The 26,115-nt window shown below is 38.2% G+C and overlaps 1 protein-coding gene across 1 annotated transcript in view; it reads right to left on the bottom strand.

The window, feature by feature from the left end:
• EFEMP1 (EGF-like fibulin extracellular matrix protein 1) overlaps positions 1–23,080 on the bottom strand; it is an 87,605-nt gene extending 64,525 nt beyond the window's left edge. The window contains exons 1-2 of the mRNA XM_089669228.1: positions 22,889–23,080; positions 6,831–6,909 (exon numbers count right to left, since the gene is read on the bottom strand). Coding sequence (XP_089525354.1) covers positions 6,831–6,908 — 78 coding nt within the window. The 5' untranslated portion in view covers position 6,909; positions 22,889–23,080. The remainder of the gene's footprint in view (positions 1–6,830; positions 6,910–22,888) is intronic.
• Between the last annotated feature and the right edge of the window lie 3,035 nt (positions 23,081–26,115).

Genomic DNA, 26,115 nt, shown 5'->3' with positions numbered 1-26,115 from the left:
AAAGTTCTGCTCTAAAGTTTTTAGGATTATTTTCTTAGCTTCCATCTTAAAACCTTCATGCCCCCTCTTGGAATCCATTGCAAACGTGTGTTGTTTTCATGTTGAAAAGTAGTATCCAAGGTGTCTGACACACAGATGTTCTACAAGATGCTTTGTTTTAAAGTTCATTGCACTTAAGGGAGTAAATAAAAGTTCAATGAATCAGCAGTTTTATTGCTCTACATTCAGTTATATATTTTTTGCATTTGTAAATATATTACATGGGTTGAATTGTTATCATGATCCACATGCAGTTTCCCCACTGATACATAAAGTATAAAATCAGTGCTGGGTGGAGTTCTTTAATTGGGAGTAGTTAAAATTAAAAGGAGGATTACACAAAGTGCACTGCACACTACATACAATAACAAATATGTAGTATGAATTGCTATTAACCTGTGTGTATTCAGAATGAAGATTAGAGATACACTATGTTGCCAAAAGTATTGGGACACCCCTCCAAATCATTGGATTCAGGTGTTCCAGTTACCTCCAGGTGTATGAAAATAAAGCACCTAGGCATGCAGACTGCTTCTACATACATTTGTGAAAGAATAGGTTGCTCTCAGGAGCTCAGTGATTTCAAGCGTGGTACCGTGATAGGTTAGCACCTGTGCAATAGGTCTATCCGTGAAATTTCCTTGCTGATAAATATTCCACGGTCAACTGTTAGTAGTATTATAACAAAGTGGAAGCCACTGGGAACAACATCAACTCAGCCACGAAGTTGTAGAGCACATAAAATGACAGAGCGGGGTCAGCGCATGCTGAAGCACACAGTGTGCAGGAGTTGGTCAACAAACTTCATGTGGCCTTCAGATTAGCACAACAACAGTGATAGAGAGCTTCAAGGAATGGGTTTCCATGGCCGAGCAGCTGCATTCAAGTCTTACATCACTAAGTGCGATGCAATGCATCGGATGCAGTGGTGTAAAAAATGCCACCACTGGACTCTTGCGCAGTGGAGATGTGTTCTCTAGAGTGACAAATCACGCTTCTCTGTCTAGCAATCCGATGGACATGTCTGGGTTTGGCAGTTGGAAGGAGAATGGTACTTGCCCGACTGCATTGTGGCAAGTGTAAAGTTTGGTGGAAGGGGGATTATGTAGGGTTGTTTTTCAGGGGTTGGGTTTGGCCCCTTAGTTCCAGAGAAGGTAACTCTTAAGGCATCAGCATACCAAGGCATTTTGGACTATTTCATGCTTTCAGCTTTGTGGGAACAGTTTGGGGGTGGCCCCTTTCTGTTCCAAAATGAGTGCACACCAGTGCACAAAGCAAGATCCATAAAGACATGGATGAGCGAGTTTAGGGTGAAGGAACTTGACTGGCCTGCACAGAGTTCTGACCTCAATAGAACACCTTTGGGATGAATTAGAGCGGAGACTGCAAGCCAGGCCTTCTCGTCTGACATCAGTGACCGACCTCACAAATGCGCTTCTGGAAGAATGGTTAAACATTCCCATAGACACACTCCTAAACCTTGTGGACAGCCTTCCCAGAAGAGTTGAAGCTGTTATAGCTGCAAAGGGTGGGCCAACTGAATATTGAACCCTACAGACTAAGACTGGGATGCCATTAAAGTTCATGTGCGTGTAAAGGCAGGCATCCCAATACTTTTGGCATTATAGTGTATATGATGTAAGTTCATTGACCTTTATTTATATTCAGTGGAATCCTCCTCAACACATTTCTGATTTATTTGTGCATGTATCTATTTTTCAGTTTTCTTAAAGTAAGCATAGTGTGACATCACACAAAGCAGAGAACTGTTTTTCAATACTCAGAGCTGGGTCACATATATGCAGATTAGATGTGATTTGAACAGCATCCAATCCGCATGATGTGTGAAATAACATTGCTTCCTATGGTGCCTATTCACATATGTCTGGTGCACTGGCAGTTCAAATTCAGTGTGGATTGAAAAAAGAGTGCTGTCTGCTTTCTGAGCAGTGTAGTCCGGTTCAGGTGCGAATTACAGGCTATTGGCTTCTATGGGAACCATTTCTAAACCGCACATATGTGAACAGGATAAAATCCTGACCTGAACCTGATGTAAACCTGAACTGAACCACTGAACAACTACGGTGTTAATTAGCTGTGAAACCTGAGTTCCAATCCATACCGCACATGTGTGAATCAGCTTTAATCCACTTTTGGAAGTCTCATGAAAAACCAAAACTTCTGTATATGGAGAACAAGTGCATTATGTATGCACTCTGCCTTTCTATTATGGAGATTTTGTACTCTCTGTGCTTTCACAGAATAAAAACTCCTGCAGCAGGGGTGTCCAACCTTACTTGGCCACATTAGGAGAAAAGGAATTGTCTGGGGCCAAACATAAAGTGCACTAACAATAGCTGATGAGCAGAAAAGTCAGGCAGATCACAAGTTAGTGATCACTGATATAGATAATGTACCTAGCTGAGTAATAAAACTTCATTTTTATGTAATGTTTTTAATTATAAAAGTAAAGGAAAACATAAAACTAGAGTGATATTTGACACTGTTTTTGACAAACGTACGCATCAATATCTGGTTTGAGGGATGTAGTAACCCCCTCCACTCCCCCCCACCCATCTAAAAATTATAATGAAATCCTAAAAAAAACAAAACGTTTGGTCAAAAGGAGTAATAAATACTAACACCAGACCCACCTTCTGGCTTGCTCACCATTTTGGATGTGATGTCAGCAACCCCAGTAAACTCTTATCTGCCTTTCCCCTGGAAGCTACATACAAGGTTATGTAAGGGGAAGAGGGGAGCGGTAGCACAGACAGTATAGCACAGAGAGTAATTAGACACTCTCAAAAGAGAAATAGGTTATGCCATGGAAGGAGGAAAGGAGCTGTACTAGGAAACTGACTATAATTTTTTCTAGAAAGTTCAAAGGTACATTGCTAGTGGATAACAATTATTTATGGAAAGTAAAAAACTGCAAGAAACATTAAATATACGTGACTTTTCTATGCTTTTACCAGCATTTTTACACTTGTGGAAGAGTATCTAAGAAAAGCTTAAACCATTTGTAGTGCAGAATCCATTTCTGTGTCCATGTTTTCCCAGGTTAGGGACATCACTCAAGATTCATGTGTGTTGCAGACAAGCAAGAGAACCAATAAAAATGTTTCTTCTTTTTTCACCTTCACCATCAGTTTTTATGGGTTACTTCTGTATTGTAAATACCTGGATCAACCTAATGATTTTTATTATTATTATTATTAATAATAGTAACAACAATAATAATAATAATTTGTGTTTTCTCACATTTGATGAATGACTATGGCAAAAAGTAATAGGAGTAATAAAAGACTAATTATGTATGTTTTGAACATTTTGATTCCACCTTATTTATATGTCCTATTTGCACGCCATATGATATCTGATTTTAGAGATTATATGGAGTCATGGTAGTTGGACAGATGGTGCCATCTTTTAGCAATCAAAAAATGTATGTGGCCAGAACACCATCATAGAGACAATCAAAATGCTTTATTTAATGACCATTAGATTTACCTGAATGAACTACGTAACCCCTTTTACCATACACTGTATAATAAATGTTTAAGAGTAACTCATCCTGATATGGTTTCATAGAATGTTGAAAACTCTGTAAACTAGCTGAGTCAGCCTGTTTGTCATTACTCGAGAGTTATTCCTGCTTTTCATTACTCATCTCACTTTAGGGATACAAGGGTGAGGTCTGATGAGAGACCAATTTAACAAAGATTTATAAGATGCACACTACAATATAAAACAGAAAAATGAATAACATAGTGACCAAAAGTCCATTCCACCCCATTAAATATCAAATGGTTTCTTTATTATTGCACAGATTTTCCAGTATAATATAATAAAGTTATTCATATACTTGGTTTTTAAGTAAGGGTTAAGCCAATATGATTGAATTTCATTGCTGAGGTTCCCTGCCAGAGTTCATGGCTCTACCATGGAGTTTTATTTATTCTTTTCCAGTCACTATCATTTATGCCAACCAAATATACAACAGGAGGACAAGATTCTGTCATCCTGAACCCACCAGTATCAGATACGTGACCAGAAATTACCAAACTCCTATCTATTGGCATTCCACCTTCCTCCCCACGCATCTACAAATTATATCTAAATCCTAAAAAAACAAAACATTTGGTAGAAAATAGCAATAAATACTTACACCCATCTTCTGTTTGCTTAACTAGGTGACATGTTTCATGAGATCCAGGTAAATATTGAGCAGGGCTCCTTTTTAGTATTCCAGTGAGCCTGTGGTGAGTGATGTTGCCATTACCCAGACAAGAGCTTAGGCAGTATGACCTCCAGTAAGTAGTCTCCTTGTGTGTTTTTTTATTTATTTATTTAAAGCTGAAGTTTAGTGATTTTACTTTTTTAGAATCAGCACTAGGAATAGTATATACATGAACAACAAGAACCCCGTGTGCTAGTAGTTGCCCTGTTCCTTGAAATCTTTATTCTTCTGCCGACCAGATGCCCCAATAGCTGTGATCTTCTGTTTCTGTGGGGGTTAATATGAGCAGATCCACAGACATAAATCAAAGGTATCGACTATGCCCACCCTTTCTGCTCCCCTGCTCCATTCACAGAATTTGTACTTTCAGTTACCACAAGTAAAAGCATGAGCGGATGACAGAAAGGTGCATCTCCTCCTTTCAAAGAGCACTTTTAATTTGTTTGAACTGATAGTATGACTTCTATAAAGCAGGGGGATGGGCATAGTCTGCACCAGGGGCGCACTGACAACTCATGGGGCCCCCGGGCAATAGGGGATCATGGGGCCCCTGTGTCCTTGCCCACACTCAAAAAAGCCTGTAAAAAAGGTACCAGGGGCATTTCATGGGGCCCCCTTCTGACCCCGGGCCCTCGGGCAGTGCCCGAGTGCTCGAATGGTCAGTCCACCCCTGGTCTGCACCTTGTCTAGTGTCTGTGACAGGAGCCACTTATACTAACCATCACAACACTGGAAGATCACAGTGGCTGTGGTATCCAGGGGAGCAGAGGAATTATGATTTCAAGGAACAGAGAAGCCACCAGCACATAGGATACTCATTATTTATATTCAAAAATTCATATAAAAACCTTGTGGTGATTTAAAATTAATAAACCACTAAACTTCAGCTTTACGTAAAGTTTTTTTTATGGGGGTGGGGGATAATAACTGGTACATATAGTATCTACATACAGTATGCGATACATGAATATGTACCTCTTACTTCTTTTCTTGCATAAAAATCTGCTAACTATCCTCTGTAGACTTTGAAGCATAATGTTATAAAGGTTTTTGTTTCTAAATTCTTTCAATTTATCTAATAGCTTTTTAATAAATTGATACCTCTTTCTGATATACAGTATACTGCTGTAAAATTGCACTGTTAGATAAAAAGCAATTTTCATTTTCCTATGGTTAAAATTATTTAATAACTCTTTGACTAGCTCTCCTGTAAATCTTCCATGCACATTGTATATCAAAGTATTATCTATACTAGTCACTAATGATTTCAGTGAGAGATGCATTGACTGGTCCATATGGTGAATGTCAACCTTAATGACACAATCTCTGTTTCATGGAGGTCTTCAATAACCTACAGTCTGTTGGTCACTAAGTAATGGATTATACTTTCTCATTATGTGTCATAATACATCTAAGCCTTATAACTATGATAATGTCATGTTCAATTTCTATTCCAGGAACCTATCATCCTAAAAAAATCATTAATCATCAGAGGAAAGAGAGTGAAAATTGATGAATAAGTAGTAGCAAGGAGTGATAACTGACAAAGGATGAATACAAGACAATGAAAAGGAGAAATAACAAACTTTGAGAGGTGATTTACCGAGTATGATAGATGAAAGACAGTGGATGAATAATACATACTATATATGATAAGTGGCAAGCCCAAGAGATGTGGGCAATGATAAACTGTAAGCTAAATAATAACTAAAGCTTTATGATTTTAACCGATGAATGAATCTTTGGGAATGATGCCTTATATAAATGGAACATTAAAGGGTAGGATCTTTCAAAAGTGATATTTTATTTTATAGGAGGTGTCTAAATGACTGAATTACCTTCTTGGCCCCTTGGGTACTGCCCTTGGGAGTCGTAGTCCATTTAGCTACCTGCACATTACACAGTTGGCCTGATGGGTTGAAAAAAAAAAGGGTTTGTATATGGAACCAGAAAAAGCTAACCAACGAACCAACTGTCTCTTTACCCTGTCAATAATTAAAATTCTGTGGGGTCGATTTACTAAAACTGGTGAGTGCAAAAGCTGGAGCAGCAGTGCATGGTAGCCAATCAGCTTTTAACTTAAGCTTGTTCAGATATTGCACTCTTCAATTTTAGTAAATCAACCCCTATGGGTATGTGATATAGGATAGTGCCACCTAACTAGGTGAGAGCACACCCAAACAATTTCCAGTACATTGGCCGCCATTTACAGTCATTTTCTTGCTTGGCCTAAAGCTGTTCAGTAGGACACTTATAAGCTGAGCATTCCATTCTTACTGCACCAAAATGGTCTGCACCGAAACGCAAAGGTCTGCGTCCTGCCTTAAAATTTAATAATGCATTCTCTTATGAACAAAATATTCACATTACAAGAGTTTTGATACACCAAAAATTCTTGTTGCTCCAAAATATCTATCTTAATTGCAGACCATAGTTAATTTTCCAAACATTCAGTACAATTTACAGATCAGCTTAGTTTATATTAAGACTGGTTAACTCACTTAAAAAAAGCAAAACAACACATCAGTACATTCAATCAATTTCTCACCGTATAGGTGATAGTCTCATCTGTGTCCTGTGCTGATATTGATTGGATTAGGGTAGCAAAAAACAGAATGCCCAGCATGCTGAAATTAAAAAAAAATGTTATTTTTTTTCTCTTTACAAATAATTACATTACAGGGTTAGACAACTTATTTCAGCTAAACACATATATCTCTACTTTACGTCATTTTTATATTTCAAGTAAGAAATGTCAATAAATTTTTAAAGATGAAAACAGAAAAAAAATGCTAGTTAATGCAATTATGTATTCCTTTAAAAACAATAAATTAATTTGTAAATATAACTAGTGTAAGTAACTGACTTTGTCATTTAATCCTCTGGGAGGGATTATCATGAGGAGCATGTTGGAAGGAGGAGAATGCAGAGGGATGACCCATCACTGTCCTGCATTTCTTGAATATCTAATAAGCAGCTGCTGGAATGGGGGTGGCAAATCTGTAATGTTTAACTTCAGCGAAAAAAAAAAATTTTGGAACACAAGGCTGACTGTGCTGTTTGGCAGGACTGCATACATATCAGGGCTGCATGGAAAGAAATCCGGCAGGTAAAACAGGTCCCACATATGCATTTAAACTGCATTTTACTTCATCTCAAGCTCAGATTTAGAAAAAATATCATAATCATCAAAGCTTAAGTGATAAAATGAATTGGAAAATTTAGCTAGTGTCACTGACAAAACTCAGTAGCAAAAAGTATGTATGAAATGAAAGGCCATGACAAATAGTAATTACAGTAAAGGGAAATAGGGTTTATGCCATGTTGTTTTCAAATAACACATACCATAATACAAATGCTAATACCTAAATTAGGTTATAATTAAATAGAAAAACTTGTGTCCCTTGCTACACCATAACAATGTACCCCATGTCTCCTGTCTACCATCATGAAATGTCCTACTATAATTGCTAAATTACTACATCATAATATGTGAATGTTTCACAGCCCAGCTAATCAATACTGTAAATCCCATAGACATTGGCTTTATTGTTTAACGCACCTGCAGAGCCACTTACTGAGGCTTATCTAGGGAAGAGCATTAAGACAGCATAGATAACCTCATCAGTTTGCTATTCATTTTCCATTGAAAAGCCAAAGGTTTCTGTAAAAGTCCTCTCTGGCCCTTCTTCATAAGCATAAGCATAAGTCTGTAGGCTCTCTAGTGTCTGAGACCATCTTAAAACAAACCTGGTTATGTAAGGCAAAGCAACAAGTTGGCCTTAGAATCACTGAAAACCTCAGACATGAAATACACTGCTCAAAAAAAATTAAAGGAACATTTTTAAGCAGGGTACAGCATCAAGTCAGTGATACTCCTAGGATATTGATCTGGTTGATTATGTAGCAGAGGAAGTTGGTAATCAGTTTCAGCTGCTTTGGTGTTAATGAAATTAACAACAGGTGCACTAGATGGGCAACAATGAGACGGCCCCCAAAACAGGAATGGTTTTACAGGTGGAGTCCACTGACATTTTTTCCCTACTCATCTTTTCTGACTGTTGTTCACTAGTTTTGCATTTGGCTAGGGTCAGTGTCACTACTGGTAGCATGAGGCAATAACTGGACCCTACAGAGGTTGCACAGACAGTCCAACTCCTCCAGGATGGCACATCAATACGTGCCATTGCCAGAAGGTTTGCTGTGTCTCTCAGCACAGTCTCAAAACCATGAAGGAGATTCCAGGAGACAGGCAGTTACTCTAGGAGAGCTGGACAGGGCTGTAGAATGTCCTTAACCCATCAGCAGAACCGGTATCTGCTCCTTTGTGCATGGAGGAACAGGATGAGCACTGGAGAGCCCTACAAAATGACCTGCAGCAGGCCACTGGTGTGAATGTCTCTGACCAAACAACCAGAAACAGACTTCATGAGGGTGGCCTGACAGCCCGACATCCTCTAGTGGGCCCTGTGCTCAAAATGGACTAGCCTGCTGCATTATTTTTTCACTTTGATTTTTGAGGTGTCTTTGAATTCAGTCCTCTGTAAGTTGATCATTTTCATTTCCATCAAATGAAGGGGCATCCTTACATTCCTAACACATTACCCAGTCAATATCAGTATAGATATCTAGCATGATATGTTTCCCCATTGAGATCTGAGATGTTTTCAAAGCGTTCCTTTAACTTTTTTGAGCAGTATATAAACAAAGCATATTCCTCTATAGTGTGTACTTGTCTCAATCCAGAGCACTAAGTGGCATTTCTGTCTGCTGTCTCTTTCTTCTGCTATCAGCATGAGTCAATTTTAACAGGTCTTCCTGAAACTGAGAGAATAAAGGTGACAGGGGAGGGACCTCCAGCAGATTGGCAGCCTCAGTTCTGTTCCTCTTCATGTGTGAAGGGTGTGTGTCTCTTCCCTCAATCAGCTGTTAGAGCTCTTTTCCCTGAGCTCTGCAGAGTGTAATTTCAGCTCTCTGTCCCCTTTTTTCTGAACTCTCAGACAAGCTTTATGCATTCTCGACTTTGAACAGATGTAGAGGAGAGATGGCTGCAGATCCGTGGGTACAACTTACTGTATGTAGAAAGATTTGTTTCATTTCTGTGTATCATTTGAGACCAGTCACTTTACTGGAGATATGGAAGAGTTTACAACCACTTTAATGCTCCCCTTTCCAGCAGTATATACTCACCTTTTCTTTACTCCCAAATCACTCTGTACAGCTGGAAGTGAAAATTCTGGTTATGGAGGAGGAATTATCTCACTCCCCTTCTTCTCATGTAGCAATGCTGGTGATTGGCCAAATCTTGTAATATAGAGGCAGAGAAGGGTGTACTTAGCCCTGTGTTAGCTAATATTAACAAGACTTCAAGACTCCCTTTCTTTCCTCCTTTCCTTTGAAGAAAAGGTGTGTGCTGATGTGGGGAGTGGTATTATGCATGCTGCTTTAAAAGTCCTCTAAAGGAGAAGCCATATCTCCAAATTACCAAAATCCTCTATATATTGCTGGCAGAAGAATCTCAACCAAAATATTAGGGCCTCAAGCAAGTTAAAATAATGAAAGAGCCCAAATTCGCAAATTGTAACAATTATCATTTTTCTTTAATATAGGTGGGGTGGGGGATTACATTTATAGATGGACAAACCTTTAAATGGCAATTGATAATTTAGAGCAAATAATCTGGAGTCTTTTGAAAAATACAAAAACAAGATCTTTCAAAGTGTGAAAGTATACCTCTAGACAAAACCTTTTATTTAAAATTTTGGGAAGAGTGGTAAAGTTTTAGACCCTCTGTCAAGTTTTTGATGCTCTCTGTGACACCATTGTGGAGATTCATCCCTATATTTGCTCTGGTGACTATTGGGTCCAAGAAACACAATAAGAGGAAATTCTACATTTTAGACTTGTTCCAGAACAAAAGGTGAAAGAAACTTTTTCGATTGGGACACCTGTTCCAAGGAGAGAATTCACTTCCTTTAAATTTGAGTTAATTGAAGGGAAATTGTTTACAGACAAATTATATTCTGGAAGGAGTTTTAAGCTTTTCCTAGTCTATCCAAAACTAAATAAAATGGCTATCAATGCACTTGAAGAAGTAGTGAAAAAAACAGTCTCCGCTCAGCGGCATAGCTTATGTGTCCTTACCATCAAGTCAATAACAGAAATATAGTTTATTTTTATCGATTAAGAAAATGTAAAGTAAATGAACAGAAGAGAAATCCAAATCAACTCAATATTTGGTGTGACCACCCTTTGCCTTTAAAACAGCATCAATTGTTCTAGGTATACTTGCACGCAGTGTTTGAAGGAACTCCGTTGTTCCAAACATATTGGAGAACTAACCATAGACCTTCTGTGGATATAGCTTGTCTCAGATCCTTCTGTCTCTTTATGTAATTGCAGACTGACTTGATAATGTTGAGATCGGCGCTGTATGTGGGGCCAAACCATCACTTCCAGGAGTCCTTGTTCTTTATGCTGAAGAGAAAATCTCCAACTTTATTTGCAGAAATGCAGCCCCAAACTTGCAAGGAACCTCCAACATGCTTCACTGTTGCCTGAAGACACTCATTATTGTACTGCTTTCCAGCCCTCCGGCTAACAAACTGCCTCCAACTACAGATAAATATTTCAGATTTTGACTCATCAGTCCAGAGCAACTGCTGCCATATTTCTGCACCTCAGTTCCTATGATTTCATGCATAGTCAAGTCACCTAGCCTTGTTTCTACGTCAGCGGTTTTTGGCTTTTTGGCTGCAATTCTACTATGAAGACCACTTCTGGCCAGTAGATGGATGTACCTAGGTCCTACTTGTTTCTGCCAGTTCTATGTTGATGGCACTGCTGGACATCTTCTGATGTTGAATGGAAATAAGCATGATGTGTCTTTCATCTGCTGCATTAAGTTGCCTTGGCCGACCACTGCGTCTACGGTCCTCAATGTTGTCCATGGTGTCATTAATGTTGAGATACATAGGCAAATACTTATCCATCATGCCATACCATCAGAGAGGCATGTGACTGGCCCCAAATGTATTCTGCAGCAGGACAACAACTCCAAAGCCAATTTCATTAATGTCATTAAGAACTATCTTCAGCATGAAGAAGAACAAGTCCTGAAAGCTTGGTCCCATAGAGCCCTGATATCAACATCACCTAGTCTTTCTGGGATTACATGAAGAGACAGAAGGATTTGAGGCAGCCTACATCCACAGAAGATCTGTGCTTAGTTTTCCAAGATGTTTGCAAAATCCTGATGCGTTTCGTCACCTCTGGACTTAATCATAGGGATTATGATTAAGTCCGGAAGTGACGAAACGCATCAGTATTGGTTAAACGACAACCGGAAGTGACAAGCATCGGAATGGGAAATCACGCAGGAGTGTCCGAGAGTGAGGACCGGCAGTGGTGAGAACATTGTACGGTCTGCCCTCTCTGATATTACCGATACACGGATATTTTCATATCTTTGGGCTTTTTTTTCCAATCATCTTGCACGGCACATTTGAGAAATTATTTGAACATTCACGTAGTGAATTTTTGAAATATTGATTTAACTCACATGTTGATTACAAAAGGACTTTAATTTATGGACTTTTTTTTGCTGTTCATCACTTCATTATTTACAGAGCGCCGCACTAATATTTTGGAATCACAGAATATGATTTGCTTATTTTATGCAAGGGAATGTGGCAGCAGATTATTTGTTTAGTTTCTTTTATTGGGCACTTTTACTTTTCATAGCTCAGTTTGTGTTTTGAAGGTCAATATTTGACCTAGATAAATACGGTGTTCGATAAAAATAAACTATTAACACTTCTATTTCTGAAAGAATTCTTAATTTACAGCATTTTTTCACAACTGCCTATAACTTTTTCACAGTAGTGTACATACCATTAATAAGTATAATCTCTGAAGTAATAGATAAAATGATGGCAGTGATACAATGATATGTAAATTTCAGACCTTGATAAACATAATAGGTACGTCTAAAGCCAAAACTTTTTTTTAAGCTTTAGGTAAAGAGGGATTAGAACCCCTAGCTGTTTGTGTCCCCAATATTGAGTTTCACTCTTCTACTTATCTAAATTATGATAAAATGTAATCTTACAAAACATCTTTATTTAATCAAAAATTTTTTGTATCTATTAAAGATTCAAGCTGGAAAAAGCCCTTATGCTTACACACGCTAGCAGACCCTTTCAAAATGTCTGTGACTTTTCCAGCTGGTCTTATCTTGCATATATTTCAATTCTGCATAATAAAATCAATAGGTAAAGATGAAAATGACCACACACACTTTAGTTTTAATAGATCCAATTTAATTATAAAACAGTAGGATTATTGGACAATTAACTAAAATAGTTTGTGTACCACTAGAATTGATCAAACAGTCACGTAATTTTCCAGAAAGTTTTCATATATGAGATCCATAGATGATTATAATGACTTTAGTAATCATTATAATTGATAATGAGAGCTGAACATGCATCTGAGGTCACATTATTGTGACATCTTCTATAAAGTTAATATACAGTAATAAACATTTTAAGTTACAATCACACTAATCTATAACGTTAAATTTGGTAAAAAAATTATTATTAACTTGTACTGGAGAAAGATATAGTGGACCATTGCTGAGCTCTGCTTTTGAAATTGCTAATCACTTAGCTATTATGTCAATACAATGCCTTGGAGTTGCTGAGATTGAGATGATTGGGTGATTTTTTTGTTGGAAAAAAATGATTTCTTATTTATATTTATTTAGAAGGTTTTTATTGTAGTTTAGATTATTTTATTTAATGGATTTTTCTTTAGCATTTGTTTCTCTTTTTGTGTTTAAACCCTTAATTTCTTTTACCTTTTTTTTGTTCTGTGAAAAACCTAAAATAATGAGGCTGATTAAAAGTTGTGCTTGCTCATTTCTTTAAAAGGAGGTCAGCCTTTTTTCTGTAAAAAACAAAAATAGATTAAAGAGCTTTTATAGCCATTTAGGATCCATTTAAAGCCCGCTTCACCTTTAAAAACCTCCTTTTTCCCCATTATTCCTAACAAGTGTCACAGAAAATGGTGACATTTTGCCAAAATCTCCCAATGTTTGCTCAATTTAAGCATGTTTAAAGAATGTCAGCAATAACAACCTTTGTGTGTCTTTCATTCCAAGTTTCCTTCCATGTTTAAAATATGTGGGGCCCACGATTTTGCTTTTTGAACCAGTGTACTATGGAGCTACATTCATATAGTAAACCTAACATAAAATAATTTATTGTATATACTGAAAATGTTCTGAATGATACAAGCCAGCTCTGTATCAGTGCTTAGATCATCTGAAAAGCACACTTCATCATATGGCAACTATATATTATAGTTTGATAAAGTCCTCAAGAAGTAACCATGCAGTGTAAGGTGCTATTTGAATGATTTTGAAAGTTAAACAATACCATTGTCATATAACACATTTTAAAACCTGATTCTGTGCATTTTTAAATAAACTGCTTGTTTAAACGATCTGCATTACCTAATGTGAAAAAATTAAAGACAGGTGCTTCTCAGTCTTAAATAATATAAGAATAGCAGGAAAACTTTGGAATGATATTTATGGATTCCATCTAAATGGCTTCTGCTCTACCATTCTTCACTAATTTTCTGATATGCTCATTTTCAGGTCATTTGGAACATGTATTATATTAAAAACCTTTTGGCATAGACTAAATTTAATTATTCTTGTTGTCCAAAAGCTGAAATTGAGCTAAGCAGTATTTGGAACTGTGTTGTGAGCAGATAATACACTGGTGATTCTTTCTCTGGCAATATCTAACAACTTTGGTGAAACTGCCACTTTACCTAAAGGAGGTGGTTTCTTCACTTACTAAAATGCTTGCAATCTTTATGGCTAGCAGGGGAGTAACGAAGGAGTGATATCTTACTGGTTTCGCTAGTGAGTTAGCAGCACCATTGGAGAAGATAAATTTAGTAGTTCCTTTGTAGGCAATTTTTTTCCAGTGGAAGAATCACAAGTGTGACAATGGATCTTATGATGGCCACAAATGGATTCATCCTATGCCTGATCTGAGAGTTCATTGCAATGCTAGGGCAGGAAACAGACTTGAGACTAGAGGGGAAAAAAAACACATCTTATATCTCCAGGCAATGGGGGTGATCAATCCATCTTTTTCATGAGAAGAAAGGAAAGTGTTAAGGTCCAACTAAAGATTGGGAAAGAAAGAAAGAAAGAAAGAAAGAAAGAAATAGAATGAAAGAAAGAAAGAAAAGCTCTCAGAAGCCTGAATAAGTTCTGGGTACAGCTCCAGGGTTGGATCTATCTACCAATTTATCTATCTACAGTATCTATCTATCTATCTATCTATCTATCTATCTATCTATCTATCTATCTACAGTATCTATCTATCTACAGTATCTATCTATCTACAGTATCTATCTATCTATCTATCTATCTATCTATCTATCTATCTATCTACAGTATCTATCTATCTACAGTATCTATCTATCTATCTATCTATCTATCTATCTATCTATCTATCTATCTATCTCAGTGAATAAACACTTGTATAGTTCTAGTTTTTTTTGGAAAAAGTAAGAAAGACTTAGGATATCTATCATGCTTTTCATGTCATCTGTGAAACCATGGGGAGATTTTACCTAACTTTTTTCCAATGACAAAGGACACGAAATCTCAAGAAATGTCCCTGGGACAGGATAGCACAGACATTACAAGAGAGCATAGCAGAGGTTCTAACCCTTCCCCACTGTACTAAAAATTAGAATATGTTACTGTCCTTGTCTGATCCCTACAGGAGAGATTTCTCAATACTGCCTGTCCCTCTATCTGAGTCTCTGTCACAGGGACAGAAAGTAAGGGAAAATCAGCCCCACAATGGGGACCCACTGCAGTAAAAACCTGGTAGAAATTATTTTCTTAAGCTAAAATACAGTATATGTTTTGTCTGGAGTTGGGCTTTATTATAACCATTCATAAAGCATCAGTAAATTATATCATTGTATTCCACAATTCTAATTTTCTTGTTCTTTTTCTATATAATGCAAATGATAAATCTATACCTTTATACCTTGTACATCTAATGAACAAAAAAGTAAAAAAAACTTGTAAAAGGGAGAAGAAGCTGAACAAATTTGTTTACACGGAACACCAGTGAGGCACTGGTACTTTGTCGTTGAGGGGCGGACCTGAAAACTACCTTCTCGCAACCTCAAAAAGAGAAGGTAATTATTTTTGCACATAAAGCTTTCATAGCATGCAAGTATGAAAAGGCTACAGTTGCAAGAAAAAGTATGTGAACCCCTTGGGATTACGTGGGCATAAAATGTGCTCTGAACGTCATCTAAGTCACAACAATAGAAGAACACAGTCTGCTGAACATAATACTACAAAAACATTAGATGTTGCCATGGTTTAAGTGCACATAACATGTAAACATTCACAATGCAGGGAGGAAAAAGTATGTGAACCTTTGGACTTAATAACTGGTTGACCCTCCTTTGGCAGCAATAACCTCAACCAAACGTTTCCTGTAGTTGCAGATCAGGCCTGCACAATGATCTGGAGTCATTTTGGACCACTCCTCTTCACAAAACTGTTTCAGTGTAGCAATATTCTTGGGATGTCTGGTGTGAATCGCTCTCTTAAGGTCATGCCACAGCATTTCAATCGGGTTGAGGTCAGGACTCTGACTGGGCCACTCCAGAAGGCATATTCTGTGCTGTTGCAGCCATTGTTTTGTTGAATTACTTGTATGCTTTGGGTCATTGTCCTGTTGCATCATCCATCCTCTGTGGAGCTTCAGTTGGCGGACAGATGGTCGTATGTTTTCCTGCAAAATGTCTTGATAAACTCTGGAATTCATTTTCCCATCAATGACAACAATCCATCCAGGCCCTGAGGCAGCAAAGCAGCCCCAAACCATGATGCTCCATCCGCCATGTTTTACAGTGGGGATGAGGTTTTGATGTTGGTGTGCTGTGCCTTTTTTTCTCCACACATAGTGTTGTGTGTTCTTCTCAAACAACTCAATCTTGGTTTCATCTGTCCACAGTATATTTTGCCAGTAGTGCTGTGGAACATCCAGGTGCTCTTTTGCAAACTTCAAACATGCTGCAATATTCTTTTTGGACAGCAATGGCTTCCTCCGTGGTGTCCTCCCATGTACTCCATTCTTGTTTAATGTTTTCCTTATTGTAGATGTGTCAACAAAAATGTTAGCATGTGCCAGAGATTTCTGTAGGTCTTTAGCTGACACTCTGGGATTCTTCTTTACCTCATGCAGCATTCTGCGCTGTGCTGTTGCAGTCATTTTTACAGGACGACCACACCTAGGGAGAGTAGCAACAGTGCTAAACTTTCTCCATTTGTAGACAGTCTGTCTTACCGTGGACACATGAAGGCTTTTGGAGATACTTTTGTAACCCTTTCCAGCTTCATGCAAGTCAACAATTCTTGATCATAGGTCTTCTGAGAGCTCTTTTCTGCGAGGCATGGTTCACATCAGACAGTGCTTCTTGAAACCAGGAAACCAAAAACAGGTGTGTGTTTTGTAAGGGCAGGACAGCTGTCAGCAACACATCCAATATCATCACACTGATTGGAGTCAAGGTTGGCTCACTCCTGGCTCCAATTAACTCTGGGAGAAGTCATTAAGCTAGGGCCTCACATACTTTTTCCTCCCTGCACTGTGAATGTTTACATGTAATGTGCAATTAAACCATTGCAACATCTAATGTTTGTGTAGTATTATGTTCAGCAGACTGTGTTCTTCTATTGTTGTGACTTAGATGACGTTCAGAGGACATTTTATGCCCAATTCATGCAAAACGCCATGTAATCCCAAGGGGTTCACATACTTTTTCTTGCAACTGTATACGCTTCTAATTAGGTCGTATAGGACCTCAGTGACCCTCCACTGGATGTTCTCACAGAATTTTAATAAATTCTGTCATTGCTTAGAGTTGGAAGGCAATTTGCAGCATATGTTTTGGGATTGCTCAAAATGTACGGACTTCTGGGACATGATTGAACAAACAATCAAAACTCTGACAGGTGTGTCCCCATTATCTACCAAAAATATAAAAAAATCCCTGTCAAAACATCTCCTTAATTCATCCAAAGCCTGCATACCAGCAATGTGGAAACAATCATCTCCTCCCACCAAATCACATTGGCATGCCAGAATTAAAGAAATTCAGCAAATGGAAAGTCTCACTATGATAATGAAAGAACAGGAGGAGGAATATTGGCAGACCTGGACACCATATTTCTTCTACAAAAACAAAACATTCTTGGCTTCCCAAGCATAAGATGGACTAAATCTTTCTCCTTTAAGTATCAAACTGATGACTTGCTAAAGCAGAAAGGGCGATAGGTCCCTCTCTCTCCCCCTCTCTCTTTATCCAATCCCCATATTCCAGCTCCCACTCTTTCCCAGCATGCATCAGCAGCCAGGAAACGCCTACTGGATGGTTAGGAGAAGTATTAATATTCATAAACCAGTTTTACTGCAGCTCACCATACTACTACAGCTCAACTAATACCAGAGGTGCCAACTATACCTACTTATAAAAGGAAGGAGCTGCAGCTGCACTGGATTTAGGCTAAACACATATGATCAAATAAACTGCAAATTAGCCAGGTTACCTACCACCCAGCAATGCTAAATTTAACCAGTAACCTCTATTTACGGAAGGGTGGCTACACTAGCCTCAGAGGCTTCTGTGGTCTCCCTAATATTATATTGCATAATTGCGTATTACAACTGTACATCCGGATGTATAAAAAATAATCAAATCAAAACCGTTTTATAATTAAACATTTTTACTCTCATAATACTTGAAATACATATTTCCTCTGATATATTGTTGTCAAGGTGTAAAATCTGTCAGTTAAGCAAAGAAAAAGGCGTCCCAAGTGATAACCATTTTTTTGACATTTAAACATCAAAGACCGGTCATTCTGACAGCAGGTTGATTTAATTTCCCCTGCTATGTGATGTTTCGGTTTGTTGGCAATATCAATTGCATTGCTCAGAAGTCTGTTACAAAAAAAGAATGCAGGAGAGACTTGTAATCAAAACCACATGGTTAGTATTCCTAACATGAGAGAGCTGTATTGCAAGGTGTTTCTTGCATTGCTTCCCATTCCAAATAAAATATGGAATACAACATAACACACACATTGGCACACTGATAGAGCCATAGTTAGCAAACATGTACCAACCATTACTTTGGGTATTAGGTTCAAGAATGAAAACACCCGGCAATGTTCCAACAAATAAAACTCTCCATGAAAATCTTTTGGGTAATCACAAAAGTTTCATAGTAGGCCTTTAATAAGAACTTCTGGTCCTACCATGGACAATCATGTATTGACATTTCTTTTACAAGAAGTAAATGAGCTTTTAAAATCTCAGAGGGTAGGGAAATTTCTTAAAGCGGACCTGGATAAGCTTTGGACATTCATGTATCTACAAATTCCTATCTGTAATAACTGAGTTTCAAAACAAGTCTTCACTGACCTCTTTTTGCACTGTAGAGCAATTAATCATTAAATGGGCAGCACAGTGGCTAAATGGTTAGCACTTCCGCCTGGCAGTACTAGGGTCGTTGGTTCGAATCCCAACCACCACCTGCCTGGAGTTTGCATGTTCTCCCTGTGCCTGTGTGGGTTTCCTCAGGGTACTCTGGTTTCCTCTCACACTCCAAAGACATGCTGGTAGGTTAATTGGCTCCTGTCTAAATTGTCCCTAGTATGTGTATGTATGAATGTAAATTAGGGACCTTAAATTGTACACCCCTTGAGGGTTAGGGACTGATGTGAATGTACAATATGTATGTAAAGTGTTGCTTAAATTGACGGCGCTATATAAGTACCTGAAATAAATAAATAATTAAACATTCACAATAGAAACATTAAAGTCATTCAGGTTGTTCTATCTGAAGCTCATCTCTCCCTGCTTTCCCTTCCAAGAGCTCCTGCTGTGTATACATAAGAAATTAGAAGGCTGGAAGATTGAATAATTGTTTGGTAGTACTATGTGCACTTATTTTACGTGAATCTTCTGGATCCATCCCTCATTAAGGATCAGTGGGAGTGTACATCCTGGAGCCTGTGCTATGTGCCTAACTTTGCAGGTTTAAATTTGATTGGTGGCTACGGGAAAGCTAATATTAGTAGTCTTTTTTTACATCAACCTTGCTCTTTGTGAAAGGCAACAAGGAGGCTGTTCCAGCATCACAAGTAGACATGTTCTCGTATATCAAAAGTACCAGCATAGAGTTCTTACTGAACTGGTGAAGTAAAGCAATGTCTGGATGAAATCACAGTGCAGGTAGACTGAGCCCCATGTGCACATCTTAAGATTTTCATTTTTAAAGTGTACCCTAAACTCTTGTTTTTCAGTTAACACATACTGTATGTATGTGGCCTAAAGGGTGGATTTTAATGGCCACTGGACACATGGCCACCTGTATGTGTTTGTGGAAGTGCATTCCCAGCACAGTGACCAAGCTGTCATAGACAGCTATAGGTCTCTAGTCATGATCATGACCACTGTGAAAAATATCACAGTGGTCACAAGGTCAGGAAGTATGTCCCACCCCTTGGACATAAAGACCAAAAGGGACTCCAGAGTTGGATAGTAAGGGGTTAAAACACTGTGATTTTTTTTTTTTATCCTGGTATCTTCTAAAATATATTCCACAAAGGGCTGAAGCATAATTTTATTAAAACTGAATCCCAGCATAACCAAATATTTAAAGAGGCATGGTGGAATTTTTTAAATCTTGATGTGCTTTGTTCATTTCATACAGATCTATGCAGTAAGCCAGCATAAACATGTTGCTTTGTGCTGGAATTTCCTGTAATCAAGACCTGTCACTGATTCTCTCTCTCCATGTGCAGAGTGACTGATCTTGTCTCCGCCCCCTGCTGTAATTTTTGTTGCAGACAGCCTTCAGTGGGTTAAAATGCTGGGCCCCTACTACACCTCTATTTCTGCATGGGCTATGTGCACACAGAGTGGATTTATATTCCCTGTCACTATTAAGGAAAATATGTATATTATTTTTTTTTTTTTTTGGTGTCTGGGATTAATTTTTAAGTCTAATTATTTAACATAGTATAACAAAACAAGAGATCTGAAGTAAAGTGATTTTATGTATTTAGTATATACATCCAGTACATGTATATTAGTGTATATATATTTATTCTGTATAAAATGTAAGATATCATTAAGGGAAATCATGGTGAACGTCCACTCTATCCACAACTCTGCCCAAATTGTGACAGCAGGTGCAGGGAGAAGATCCCATTCCCACTGTCATGGGGGGGGATTGGGAGGAGAAGGCACAGAAGCTGGAACATGTTACATGTTCCACCCTGAAAACGGGTGAAGCATGTAACATGTTCCAGTTCCAAAGGTGAACTTTAAATGCAGAAAAAAAACATGAAATCTAATTGGTTAGCTCTACAGTAAGCTACATGATTGTGTGTTTCTGCTAGATCAGTAGTTAGATTAAGGTTTAAAGTGACACTAAACTCTGGTTTAAAAAAAGAAAATCCTATCCATATATGTATTTGTAACTCAAAAAAGTACCTTCTATTAGTTTCAGTCCCCTCCAAATCTCCAAATTCCTTTTTTTGTTGCTGTGATCTGCCAACCTATTAGAGGGTTGCTGTGTTATTTCTCCATGGTTACACTGTATGTAGGAATGTAGCCATCCTCTCTTGCTCACTCCCAAGATGGACTAGGGACTATGGATTATGGGATTTGTAGTGTACATAACCATAACTAAGGTAAACAGCTTGTTCCAAAAAAACAGAATTGAGGGGCAAAAAGAGCAGTTTGGGACTAAAGGAGGACATTACAAGGGACAGAAAAGCACAACAAGAAACTATTTCATGAAAAATAGATTACAGGACCAATAAATAGGGGATGTATACAAATTAATTTTCATAGAATAAAGACACGTTTTAGTGTCACTTTAAGTGATACTGCCAGGATAAATGTTAGTACTAAGTGTTAGAGGGTAAAGTTAAAGGTTAAAGTACCATTTTATGGGTTATGTTAAGTATTAGGGTTAGGGTGAGGAGCAAAGTATATCTATAAGTATATCTTATTTTTAGTTTTGGATAACCATTGGAGAATTTTCTATTGTCTTTACTGCTGTGTTCTCGCCAGGGGGGGCAAACAATGGGTATGTTTTGGGCAGCATTTTTCAGGGGGGCAGCGCCGACCCCTGGAAGAAAGGAGACACATGGCAGGCGACTGAGGTTGGGGACCAGGTGAGGTACCTCATGAATTCTGCTACATGGGATCTGAGAGAGTCTCTCTCTCTCTCCTCCAATTTAGATATGGGGGGAAGCAGATTTTAGTGTTGCCTAGGGCAGCACAAAACCAAAATACACCACTGGCTCCCACTAAGGAATATGTCCTTCTCTAGTTGTCCTGGTGGTCAATGTCACTGGACAGAAAGTGTTGGGAAGTCCAGTATTCTACAGTTGTCACCAGAATCATAATAGAAGTGAAATATTTCAGTGAAGACACCTGTTCCAGTAAAAGCTATGTATGATTTTTTTTATTGCATTGGAGAGATTTTTTATTTTCTGTTGTGTCTTCAGGACAGGACATGATGAAAATGTCCCCAATGGGACAAAGATAACAAAATCTAACTAACTAAAAAAACCTGGAGTCACATTTTATTAAAAAAACACTTTTGACTTTGAATTACGTGATCAAAAATGAACAAATTTATAGTCATCTCAGATAGTCATGCGATCATACAGCTTTACAACAAAATATCACACCATTGAACTAAGCCCTTATGCTGGCCATGCACAAGGCAGTTGTTAAGCACTTTCAATGAAAAAGAGAAAAAAATTGAATAAAGCAACTTTTACTATTGCTATAAAAGCTGGCTAAAATTGCCTTTAAAACTTTCATATGTATGACCTGAATGATTGTAATATCAGCTGCCCAGTATTTAAACTGTTAAAAGTTGTTATAATTTTTTACAGCATATATAAAACCCCACTACATTAATATAATATTCTTCAATTCTCATTCAAATTATATATTAATATTTAACAGACAATCCTATTAAGTACCTATATGAGTCATCTCTAGTATGCCTATATTACATGCATATAAGATTTAAGCATATTGGACATCTAATTCAGCCTATAACTAATGCATGAAATCAAACTCACATATTAGATTGTCAGCTTCTTGGCTCACCCCTTCATGACCTTCATGACTCAGTAATACAACCTGGAGATGCTCAGGTTTTCTGTCCTGGCACATAAATGAAGACTCCCTGTACGCTCTTTTATAACATTTCTATGGCTACAGTTGCATTCTGACAGCATGAATAAAACATAGACAATATGCAATGCAATAGCGAACAGCTGAGCTTGTACAGCTCTATAAAAAAAAGCTTTGAACTATATTACACAGCTAACAAACTGTAAGAGGTAACTTTGCTCATTTGGCCAACTGTGTAAGTTCCCAAAATAACAAATTGTCATATTGTAGAAAATGAAGCTGGCGGAGAACAATAATAAACAGTTCTTTCTCTTACTTTCAAACAGGTCAGCTAACGTTCCAGTTGGAAAACATAAACAGGGCTTCCGGTGCAGGTGAGACAATGAAGGCAGGCGTACAATCAAGGCATGCAGTGCTCAGGGACTAGGAGCAAAGATTGAGGCAATGTGGGAGCTGAGGGAGCAGATCAACGCTCGGCTGCTTCAGGCATGTGGATACTGTGTTGAAAGGAGGTATTCATTTCAGCTGCACTGCTGGGACACTCCTCTTTCTCTCTCTCTCATACATATCCTCCCATTATTGAAGCATATGTGATGTGTTAACTGACCTTGCCAGCTCACATGCGAACCACATCTTCCAATGAAAACAGTATGACCCACGTTTATGTGAAAATGTGTATATTTTTATTATTTGGCGTTAAATGTGCCGCAGAATGTAGCCCCCTTTTTTATTGCCCTTAGTCATAAGCCACATATCGAGCGTTTTATTGGCCTTTATTTCCAAAACTGTTTGCTCGAATTTGGCTGCCAAACATACAGAAGTTAGGCTCTGTTAGTTGTGATTATGACTAATAAGTTTTCTGGACTGTGAGGTTATGTACACATGGCAGATCATACTGTTTGTGGTATAGGGTGTATTGGGATTAACAAGCAGTGTTAAAGAAACGTGTGCTGAGAGGAGTATGGAGGCTACTATTGCCAGACTTCTTCTAAAAATACTAGAAAACTTGTATTGGAGAGGACGAGGAGCTGTCTTTGCTAACCTTGCCAACTAGCAACTGCAAGGCAGTTGCTTTAAAGCCGAACTCTGATCAGTTCTAAAATCATTAAAAATACCCCTAGTAGATAAAGGATCTATTACTCATTTTTTTTTCTACGGGAAGAGATAACTTGCTTTAACCAATGTCCCTTGACAGCCAGCAGTATGGTCCTTTTCTCTTAAGCTTTGGAATGTGGGCAGGTGGTGCTGTGGTCCATGTCTTGATGACATGGCCGCTGGTTCTGCTAGGTGTGAAATGATGTCAGGGGAGATTGGCAAGAGGAGGGTTAGGGGAATGTCACCACTGGAAATAAGTATCTATATCCATGCAACTACGGAGCCCAAAAGCAGAGTGTAGGTTGACCTCCTTACACAGGTGGTGCTGTCCCAACCACCATTTGTTTTCAGTTTTGGCAATTTAAGCCACTGTGATTATTATTTTGTGAGTTTTTTGGTCCCAATTTAAGAGATTTGTCATCTATCATTTATTTGTCTTTTCACATTATTTTTAGTCCCATTTGGACTCTTCTTGGTTTCATTGTTTCTGTTTACATGTTCAGTTACTTTTGGTTTTCACTTTAGATCCCTGAGTGGAGCAGTTCACTTCACAATAATATTTACGGTATACATTTTTAGTCGCGTATTAATAATTATTATTGTAGTCATGCACTAATAGATATTTTTTAGGGTAAGCACTGTACCAGTTTATTTAGAGATGTATGTCAACTTGCTGCATAATCCAATGTAGAATATACAGCACTGTATGCCATGATGGGATTGCTATCTGCTATAGTCCTCCAAGCTGCTTGGGTGAGTTTTTTAGAACTATTGTTGGCATCTTGACAAATATGCACTTACATGTTACATGTATGGTTATATCTATGAGTCACTGAATGAATAATTAGCTGGTCATTTGACACTTATTTTCATGTTCATCTGATTATCAGATGTAGTTCTAAAGTGCATTGTTAACACTCACCAAATACAGTACCTTTCCCAACACATCTACATTTCCCAAAAATTGGAATGGCAATTATAATATGTTACTGGCACCAGCCCTAGTCAGCTTTTGGACATTCATTATACAGTATAGATCAGGGGCGGACTGACCATTCGAGCACTCAGGCACTGCTGAGGGCCCAGTGTCAGTAGGGGGCCCCATGAAATGCCCCTGGTACCTTTTATAGGCTTTTTTGGGTGTGCTTTGAGTGTGGGCAAGGACAAAGGGGCCCCATGATCCCCTATTGCCCGGGGGGCCCCATGAGTTGTCAGTGCGCTCCTGGTATAGATGGAGCCAATTATTGATTTTATCAAGGATTTGCTGCTGGTTCATATGAGGCAACCTAACATGCTCGCTGTTTTACTTTTACCACCATATACATATCACATACATCTGATGCCCCATAATGAGAATTTTAGCCTTGACCTTCTCATGTGCATTTACTGGTATTTGCCCTGTTCTCCTGCTGCAAGTTTACATCATAAATAGTACACATCTGCAAGGTGATTTTATTACTCAGCTTTAATGGGTCTTCTGAATCTGCAGAGACTTGGAGAAGTAAACGCAGTTTTATTTTAATGCTTTGGACCATAATAACCTTACTATGCATGGCAGAGATAATCATGCTACTGATAATGTATTAGCAGTTAATATAACTAATAATCTATTATTATATTACAAAGTAGTCTAAAGTCATTCTAAAATAAAGTATCCTTTAACATGTCGCTGAATATTACTATGAACTGCCTATGGTTTGGCACTTGCCTAGGACATCTTGTGGGTAATCTTGTCTTTTTCTCATGACTTCTTTTAGATTTTCCATGTATCTTCAATGATCAAGAGCACAGCTTGAGGTGATTGTAGCCGCAAGAGCACAGCCAAAGGTGAAAAAACACCAGGGAGGTAAAGCTGTCTGCTCCAGCCAAGAGACAGTGAGGAAAATTGGAGAGGACTAAGAATTAGCTTAAAGGGTAACTCCACTTTGGTGGGAAAAAAGCAAATAAAAAAAAATCATGTAGCGTATACAAGTGTGACCAAAGTCATTTTAATGTTATTAAAATTACTTACCCTTTTCAATCTGCAGCACTGTCATTTTCTATAAAATGCAGTTCAGTATGGCTACTTGCAGGCATTCTGTACACAGATGGTGCACAGAACGCCCCCTACAAATGTAACTTGATTTTTTCTAAAAGTCTGCACTAAAATTCAAGTCGGATTTTTGGCATCTCCTGCAACAAAATGTAATTTCTGGTGAGATACTCTGAAAGGGAAATCACATCTAAAGGGATGCAGACCCTGCCACTTTCCACAGTAAAGCCATGCAGGTGCAACAGCTGATTGATAATTATGAAACCACTCCCATACAGATTCACTTTGCACATGGACACACACAAACAGCTATTTCTCCAGAATAACAGGTAGGACTCTGCAACAAAGTTTGGGGCTTTGGTGGGGACAGGAAGAAGCTGAAAAACAGATACCACAGTCAGTAGTCATGGGACAGA

Source organism: Staurois parvus, unplaced genomic scaffold, assembly GCF_062004578.1.
Source record: "Staurois parvus isolate SC_StPar_1 unplaced genomic scaffold, SC_StPar_1.0 ptg000070l, whole genome shotgun sequence".
In the NCBI taxonomy this organism is placed as follows: Eukaryota; Metazoa; Chordata; class Amphibia; order Anura; family Ranidae; genus Staurois; species Staurois parvus.
This window is presented reverse-complemented; position numbering and strand designations above follow the sequence as displayed.